Raw genomic sequence first — 9,306 nt, forward strand, 5'->3', positions numbered from 1 at the left:
CATGCTCAGTTTTACACAAAGAGAAGAGACGTGGACACAAACCTGTGCACAGTTTTTTTAAACAACAAACACGAACACGTAAAAAAACAAAACAGTTTGAATAAAACATGAATGAGTTTTTTTTACTTCCTGAAAATAAATTAAAAAAACGTTTTTTTCTTCTTCCTCGAGTGCTTCCTGCTGTTCAACATCTGATCAGCTGATCAATACAAATCCCACTCTGATGAGAGCTGACAAGAAACAACATCAGTCCCAGGGATACATGCATCAGACTGAGGAACACGTGTTCTTATAAACATGGACGTTTGGTCCCACCGCCGCCGCTCACTTCTTCTTGTTCTCTTTGCAGGCGACCACGTAGCGCTGGGCCACGTTGAGCGGCGGTGAGTAACCGTCAGGGTACGACGTGTCCTCAAACAGCACCGAGTAATCGTCCTGAGGCTGCACACACACGCACACACACACACACACACACACACACACACACACACACACACACTTTATTAACAGCTCTCAGTCACAGTTTCTGTCTCTGCGGCTGAAGCAGCTGCAGTTCCTCTGATGTCCACTAGAGGCTCCTATAATGAGTCAATCCCCACAGACTGTACAGAGAAGATGGAAGCAGTGTCTGTGACATCACCCAGTGGTTTTCGGCCCCCACCCTCCTCCGCGGCGAGCTGCTGATCAGCTTTGGCTCTAAGTCGGCGCGCCATCACTTCTGACGCCAAAAGCCAACGTCACAGTAACAAAAACACGAATGTTTGGAAACCAGAGGATGACGTGACAGTGGCCACGTGCATCTTTTATCTACAGTCTATGCAGAAGCTATAACGACTCTGGAATAAACGTTACACAGAATAAACTCAGAGGATAAAACATGAAAAGACTTTTATTAATCGGCGTTCCCTGAGCCGAGGCTGACCCGTCACAGACGCGCCTGTCAAAATAAAACCTCACCCTGTGCGGCGGCGTGTGGATGAGCGCTCGGTAGAAGCAGGTGGTCTGAGGGTAAAGGGCCAGCACCAGCTGGTCCTTACTGAACAGCGCCTCGGGGTCCGTCTCCGGGTTGGCTTTCCACTGCGGCAGAGGGATGATCCGCCGTCTGCTCAGCATGTGCCGCCTGCTCGCTCAGAAAACAAAGAAGAAGAAGAAGAAGAAGGAGGAGCAGATTTGTCACTTTTAGAGAACAAGCTGCTGAGATTCTCCCACAGACCCGGCACAGTTTACTCCTCTGTGACAAGATCAACACACGTTTCGCGCGCTGAAACATACAAGCCCCGCCCACAATCACTGCATTCATGAATGAGTCAGAGGCGTGGCAATCAGGTTTAAACCGTCCCATATAAACCAGCCTCTGATTTTAACGTCTGTACACTGATCTGAATAATGATGGAAACTGAAAATGGAGGAAAGTCCACGAAAAACAGGCGAAGGGACAAAAATCTGCAGCACGAGAACGACTCTAAGAAGAAAGACGACGAGGAAAAGCGGGAGGAGGAAAACACTGAGAAGAGACGAAGAACCAGAGCAGATGTAAAATCCTATAAACACTTGCTTCTGGCTAAAGCTGGGAGTCGTACTCGGCCTCGCTCACAAAGCCTCGCTGCGGTCCGAGCTTCAACGTGAAAGCCCTTCACGTTGTTCCTGTCAGAGAACATAACGAAGAGGAACTCACTCTTTGCCCTCCTCGTCGATGTCGTCCACTTCGTACCTGCAGGGGGAGCAGAGGAGGCGTCAGAGGCTGATGATCGCATTACACCACGCAGGCGTCGCCACAAACGGTCACGTGTTCTTACTTGTTGGTGGAATGGTTGTAGCTGACCACCTCAGCCAGGATCCACTGCTCGTCGCCCTCCACGCTCTTCACCCTCGCCGCCACCTTGTCTCCCTGTTTGGCTACGTAGTCACTGCTCGCAGGGGTCGCCCCGCACAGAGGAGGAGGGCTGGAGAGGGAGGAGTCACAGAGAAGATGCTACCTCAGAAAGTCAGCCGGAGCACACCTGAGCATCGGGTACAAGCTACCGACAAGCCGGTGCCGCTCGCTGCTCATGGCGGGAACAGAAGAGACACTCGGTGGATAAACGTGACGTCCTCGTTTTTAAAGAGAAGATGCCTCACCACCACCGTTTAACGTGATGGTGAAAGAAACGCATAAAAGCCTGAAATAAAGACGTGACCTCACAGGAAGCCTGGGCGAGGACACAAAGCTGCTCTTTAACACCATCTGAGGTGTTTCCATGGCGCTGTGGGGACGTCACTAGAGCCCAATATTGTGGCCACCGGCGTTGGGGCAGTACCACCTACCTCTCCCCCGGCTTCCCGATCCACAGAGGAAGTGTCATGGCCGACTGCTGGAGGAGCGTCATGAGGACGCCACGCCTCATCGTCTTCCTGGGAGGGTCACTGTCGCTGTAAACGCCCGCCATCTTTGCAGCTGCAGACAGACAGACAGGTGAGTTTTGTGTCACATGAAACAGGAAGTCCAGCTGCAGATGTGAGAGGCCGAATACCGGACACGCACCTATCCGCCGCTCCTCCAGCAAAGACTTGATTTCTGCGATCTTATCGAGGGCGTGACGCAGAATGCTGAGAGGCGGAAGGAAAAGACACAAAAGAAGAAGAAAAAGGTGATTTTCACTCACTCTTAGTAGAAATGTGAAAACGAACAGGCTAGAAAGGCGACATGAACGGAAACCCGAGCTCAGGTTGTTGGGCCGCCTGTTCGTGCAGTGACCTCACAGCAGCCATATTACTGGTCACATGATGTCATTAAAAAGGCTCCAACAGAGTCTCAGTCTGTACTCAGAGGAAATTACTGCTTATTGCGCTTCAGTCATGGTGTTCATGCATCTGTCCCCCTTTATTTTTTCATTTGTATAACCTTTATTTAAACAAAACAGTAACAAGCTTGAGACTGGAAGTCTCCTGTATAACATATAAGTGAGATCACCATGATATTTAAAGGTTAAAGGTCATGCTCAGTGGCCTCTCACCTGCACTCCGCCTCAGCGTCTGCCTTGGCCGTGGTGTAGAGCCCCCTCAGCTTGGTGCGGTAGTACGGAGAAGCTGCAGGAGACACACGTCCACGTTTAGGACCACACGACAAATTCAGCACATGTGCTCAAAGCTGCTGACACTCACTCTTGTTCTCAGTCTGCATCCTCTCGTGCGTTTTCTGGATGTTGAGCAGGTTGTGTTCACTGCGTGACCTCTCCTCCTGAAGCGGGCCGAGTGCAGGTAATTAGGATGTGATCAAAGCTTGACCTGATCAATCACAAAGGAAGCGGATCAATACTGACCTGTGTCTGCTTGATGAGCTGGTGGAGCTCAGTGAGCAGCTCCGCAATCTTGGGGTCAGCGGACATGATTTAACCTGTGAGGATGTGGAGCATCAAACAGCAGCGCTTAGTTACAACATACAAAACCTCATTTAAAAAACGTCTACTTTAAGGCGGTTTTAATGACGGTGAACACTTCACAAAGCACAAATAGTCTGAACATTTCGATCACCGCGGTCATAACATACTGGATATAAAGTTCCGAATCAATACTCGTATGTAACATAACTGAAGTCGTGCTCTATGTGTGTTGGGTGTTTTCTGGAAAACACGGGATGTCTTAAATAAAAGATTTCTGAACGGGGTTTGGTGTAAAGTTCGCTACAGACAAAAACGGCTCGGAAATGCTTCGTAACGCCAAAAATCGGATTAAAGAAAACCATTAGCAATATATATTCAACTCAGATAGATCAATGATCGGAATAAGCGTCATATTTCCCTCAAAACCAGCTCCCAAACCTCCTCACCGAGCTGCTTTCTTCTATTATTTGCGCTCAACTCAGGAACCGCAGGTACTGGCCTTCTGTTCTTCTTCTTTGGTACTAATCGTGTGCAGCAGTTTCGGTGAACACACTGCCACCAACTGGGCGGAGTGTGGTACTACAGACACGGGGCGCTTAAAAAACGTAAACATTTTACTTTAAAAATTGTATTTCTTTTTGTTGTACTTATGTGACTTTATTATACCCTTTGTAGCCATTCATTATTTATCTGTAATTTATTTGTGTGCAGTTATTTTCTGGTTTTTAAAGATTTTCCCAGCTCTTTGCTGTTATTTTTTGTGTACAAACATTTTGTCTCTTTCCCGTTACCTGTGCTGTTTACAGTTGCCTCTGTGGTAATCTAGTGTTTCCTTGGAGGAAATTTGTGATCCTTTGTCAAGATATAGGCTGGGGTAAGAAGAAGGAGACAGAGCGAGTTTAAAAATGGAAATTTACAAGAAAGAAATATTTAAGAAATATTAAACAGAAAATGTGTGTGTGTGTGTGTGTGTGTTTTTGTGAACTTGCAACTATAATGTCACAAATTCCAGTTTCTTCTCTCCTAGCCTGACCCTGTGTTTTGATTTATGTTTTTTTACTGAGTAATCTGAATCTGGAGTCTGTCCCTGCTGTCACAGGGCGAGAGGAGGGATAAACCTTCCACAGATCCCCTTCATGTTAAAAAAAAACGCTTTTTTTTTTAAAAAAAAACAGACCAGGCCGATACCAGGATTCACCATGGCTACGAGTATATGAAGAGCAGAGCCACGTTCGAAAGAAAGATGGAGTCCATGGCTTTAAAGATTCAGCCATAAACTGAAGATAAAGATCAGATTCAGTTTTCTGGTGGACGTGTGATCCATGTGATCCACGTGTTTGATAACTGCACACATTCACGCTCTGCAGCCTCCATTAAAAGCATCAACGCTCTTAGTTTCCTCGGGTTTGTCTCTATCACTGCGATTGATTACAGTGATGGACAGATGCAGTGATTGATCGCTGATCAGTGTTTCTGGGTCTGAAGCTTCATTAAACTCACATCGATCACTGATTGATCATAAATACAGTTCATTAAGATTTCAGTGTGCGAGCAGATGAAGGCCTCTGATTGGTTCTTTGATATCAGCTGCATGAAAGAGGAATAAACTTGTTCCAGGCTGAGGACAGAGTCTTCACCACTTCTGAATAGTGATGTGTCCCTCGCGAACTAAACGGCTCTTAGAGCCGACTCTTTGAAGCGAACTACGCGAGCCGGCTCCTTATTGGGAGCCATGTTTTTTCTTTTCTTTCTCTCTCTCTCTCTCTCGCACTTTTTTCCTGCTTCACTCTGCATGCGAGCCTTGTGCTTTGCGCTGGGCAGAGGGGGGCGGGGCGGTAGTTACACTCGCAGTAGCACAGGAACAGAGCGGGAGGGAGAGAGAGAGCAGGGACAACAAGGTCACATTAGAAAGGTATAGTAATCATCCACAACTATTTTCAGCTGTGGATGATAAAGGATTCAGAAAGTTTATTCATGCAGGTCCATATGACAGAGAATGTGCATCTTCTTTTTGTTTTCATATTATAATTTATATTTAATTGTGTTGTGGTTTGCAGTGTTTGTGTTGTTTCACTTTAAATTTGTTTAAAAGGAAAAAGCTGAAATTTTAAATAGTTGGTTTTTGTATTATATGATTTATTTATTACATTTTATGTGGAGTGAATAAATAAAGTATAATTACGGTGGCCCCTACAAAACACGTACAAAACACAACAGCAGTGCTCCAGGATGCTAGGGGGCAGTGTTGAGCTTTTGTTACCTAGAGGCTACACAAGCCAGCAAGTACCAACTTGGTGGTAATAACAGGTACATGAACTTTTTTTTTTAAATTATTTGAATATATATATGAGTGCCTGTGTATAAATACACAAACAATACACACATGCTTTCAATTGTGTCATTTAAGTGATCTAGTAGCTCTGCTTTGAAGTTCAGTTCATGCTAGAAATGTGTTTTGGAGTTTGTACGTGTTTTGTCTCTAGGGGCCACCGCATATATTTATATATAAACATATATAAATAAAACCACTTTTTTTCTTTTTACATTAGTAATTCCTTTTCTGCTTAATTTTATATTGTTGTTGGTAATAAGTTAATTAAAGGAACAAAACAACCTGAAGACCCTGTTCTCTAAAAAGAGACGGAAAGCCCATCACTACTTCTGAAACAGGAAACCTGATTTCCTCGTGTCAGGTCTTCTCTAAACCTGCTGTCTGATAGCGGCCCTTTCAAAATAAAATCCTGCTGACTGTTGTTTTTCTGTTAGAAGAAATGGGTGGTTATCTCTCAGGTGAGAGGAGGAGGAGCCTGTTGTCGGGCGTGTGCTGCTGGTGTCGTCCGACACTGACACGACTCTGCAGGTAAACATCCTGACAGTTAATCATTACCATCTGTGGCGAGGTGACAGAGCAGCGACGTGCAGGAGACACTCAAAGGAAAAACGCCGCAGATAAACACAGCGACTCTCTACCTGCAATCCTGATGTTATTGGTTTTATTTATTGATCCCTGAAGCAGTCAGAAGGTCAGCACACACCTGACAGATAACCAAAGTGACGCCCATGAACAGCAAATATCAAGTCCAGAGTCAGGCTCAGGCAGAGTTGTGCTGTGTGTGCTGATGGGAACCACAAGCAAACCTTTATTTAAGCTGTAAAATAACAAGTCCAAACTGTCCAAGCATGCGAACAGGCACATCCTTAAACTCACAGAGGACATCATCATTAGTCCTCTGACTTCAGAGAATCTCACCCTGGACTGCAGTCCAACATCAGGCGCTCAGATACCGGAGGGAGCAACAGAAACACTTTGGGCCGTGGCTGATGTGGAAGCAGAGGTCAGGAGGAGCCACGACCTCTTTAAATCCTTTTATGTGCCATCGGAGCCATCCCCGCACCGTTTTAGTGGTTTTTACACACAGTAGTGATTTTTTTACTGCAGGATTACGTGTCATGATTTTGTATATTTGGTGTATTTTGGATGTGGAGTTCTTTCTGCTCTTCGTGGATCATTTCTCGACTGTCTGTAAAAGTTTCCAGTCAGGACAATAAAACGCCTGAATCCTGCACACAGGGAGACACAGGTGATAAGAATCAAGGCCAGGAGAGACTACCAAAATAAAACAGGAAGTGAGCAGCAATAACTACACATGTGGGAAGTGACAAAAGAGCAAGAGACAGGAAGCACCGAGGTGAAAATATTCGGGGTCGCTCCATTTCTTCTTGACCGTCAAAGTTTGAACAAAAATGTTACGGTCCAAAGTTTGAGCGGCTATAATGTGCACGCTGAAATTTTAGCTTCATACATCAAACACATTGTACAGGGTGGGCCATTTCTATGGATACAGTGTAACAACATGGGAATGGTTGGTGATATTAAAGTCCTGTTTGTGGCACATTAGTATATGTGAGGGGCAAACTCCTCAAGATGGGCGGCGACCATGGTGGCCATTTAGAAGTCGGCCATCTTGGATACAACTTTTGTTTTTTTTTTTTTGTTTTTTTTTTTTTTTCGCCTGTCCCATTTGGTTCTTTAGCCATCAGAATTGTTGTCTGAAGACCAACAAGGATACCCAATGGATTTACTTTGCCAAATGGATCATCGTGGCATTGCCGTATTGGTCCATTTGGTCGATCTTTGTTTTTATTATTTATTATATTTTATTTTCAGATGTTACAGACGGGACAGACATGAGTGAGGGATAGGAAAGGGAGAAAGAAAGAGGAAGGAAAGGAAAAACAGAAGGGGAGAGGGACAGTGAGAAAGGGGGGGAGAAAAAAGAGAAGAATAGAAAACAAGCAAAAAAAGACAAAAAAAAACAAAGCAACATACTAAACACAACACCATCGCATTAATCTAGCTAAGTGTAAACAGCAGTAAATACTAAATATTCAATGTTGTTGTGCAGCACGCAGGACAGATGTGCTTCGAAGTAGCAGCCAAGAAAGGTGTAATTTGGGTCTACGAGCAGTGAACACCCGTGTGCATACCTGTGTGGATCAGCATGCTTGCATTCCAAAGGTTTCTCCATGTAACGATCTGCTAGGGAGTGTGTGGGGGGGCCACAGCCCCGTCCTCCAGGGTGTGAAGCAGGTATGGAGGAGATCAAAACTCCAGACATCCAGAGGCCCCCAGAACACAAGAGACCATGGAAGACCAACAGAGGGGCAGCCGCGCCACTGTCCCAGAAAGAGCTGAGGAGAGTCCCAGATGAGGGCTCGCCCAGCAGCCGCGGAGCAGAAGCCAGGGGGAGTTGCAGTGACGCGCCCGTGAGCTCCGCCGGCCGCCAGCTGTGCCTGAGTGACCGAGCCCCAGGCCGAGAGGCCGGGGGCACCCCACCCCCGAAGGGGCCCGAGCGAGCCCCAGGCTCCAGGCCCCGATAAGCGGCCGCCAACTTTTGTTTTTTCAATAGGAAGAGGGTCATGTGGCACATCAAACTTCTTGGTAATGTCACAAGAAAAACAATGGTGTGCTTGGTTTCAACGTAACTTTATTCTTTCATGAGTTATTTACAACTTTCTCTGTGTTCACAGCCATTGACATGTCGAAGAGGTTAACACGTGAGGAGCGGAATCGTGTTGATATCTGGTGAACGCAGTAACCAGGTCATTGCAGCAGATTTCAATGCAAGACACCCTACGTAAAGTAATGGGATTACTTTCTTGGAGAAGTAATCAGTAACAAGTAACTGATTACTATTTTCAAGTCATTTGACCAACACTGTTCAGCAGCAGATTAATGAGGCGTGACTGATGTCATCAGGACCTGCTTATGTTCACATCAGCTGAGTCGTTTAGACGTTTGTGTTTCAACTCCAAACGTCCAAAATCAGAAGAACTAAAACGTTCGAGGTGTTTGAAAGATCTGAATTAAAACTGTTCAATCATTTCACCTTAAAATGATTCTTTGTTTTACATACATGGAATTCTATGATAAAGCATTTAGAAATCATCACTGTTCGTCTTTTGCACCGCACATTTTTCATCCGTGTTTTTTCATATTTAACCCGTCAGCACAAACTTTGGGCCCCGGCTTTAGTAAATCAGAGGTGGCTGTGCTGGTTTGAGACGGATAAAAACTGGAAACACTGGTTCAAAGAAGCTGTAAAAAAACCAAAACCAAAATGACTCCAGTGCACGAGAGGACGCGCGTACACCCCAAACCCTCAGCAGGTCCAACGATCAGTGGCCTCTCAGGTGAAGATTTCCTGCTTTTCTTGCTGATTTTTAGGGACTTTGATCGATAAATGAAACAATTTCAGGAGATTTAACAGGAAACGTTTGCAGCTGTGTTAGTGCGTGTAACGTGCAGTGAAAGGATTCATGAAGATGAAAACACCTGAGCGAGTTTCCAGCTGCGGTTAATGTTTACCTGCTGATATCAGCTGATATCTGCGAGCTGTGTGTTCTCTGGCAGCGCGACACGCCTCGCACATGTGACTGCGCACAC

The 9,306-nt window shown here is 45.6% G+C and overlaps 1 protein-coding gene across 1 annotated transcript; it reads right to left on the bottom strand.

The window, feature by feature from the left end:
• Positions 1-43: 43 nt before the first annotated feature.
• sgf29 (SAGA complex associated factor 29) lies at positions 44-3,890 on the bottom strand. Its single transcript, XM_085404877.1, has 10 exons — positions 3,806-3,890; positions 3,300-3,373; positions 3,142-3,217; positions 2,994-3,066; positions 2,522-2,586; positions 2,305-2,434; positions 1,797-1,943; positions 1,676-1,711; positions 958-1,120; positions 44-441 (listed from the first exon to the last, which is right to left on the bottom strand). The coding sequence occupies exons 2-10, from the start codon at positions 3,363-3,365 to the stop codon at positions 325-327; spliced, it is 873 nt and encodes a 290-aa protein (XP_085261003.1). The 5' UTR covers positions 3,366-3,373; positions 3,806-3,890; the 3' UTR covers positions 44-324.
• Between the last annotated feature and the right edge of the window lie 5,416 nt (positions 3,891-9,306).

Source organism: Rhamphochromis longiceps, linkage group LG4, assembly GCF_057381845.1.
Source record: "Rhamphochromis longiceps isolate RC_006_pf linkage group LG4, R_longiceps_female_GT1.1, whole genome shotgun sequence".
NCBI classification, from domain to species: domain Eukaryota; kingdom Metazoa; phylum Chordata; class Actinopteri; order Cichliformes; family Cichlidae; genus Rhamphochromis; species Rhamphochromis longiceps.

Excerpts from the sequence above, each read along its gene's own strand:
- sgf29 (XM_085404877.1), bottom strand. The coding sequence starts at position 3,365 with ATGTCCGCTGACCCCAAGATTGCGGAGCTGCTCACTGAGCTCCACCAG. Across the intron at positions 3,218-3,299 it reads AGCTCATCAAGCAGACACAG|GAGGAGAGGTCACGCAGTGA; the intron begins GTCAGTATTGAT and ends GGCCCGCTTCAG. Across the intron at positions 3,067-3,141 it reads GATGCAGACTGAGAACAAGA|CTTCTCCGTACTACCGCACC; the intron begins GTGAGTGTCAGC and ends TGTCTCCTGCAG.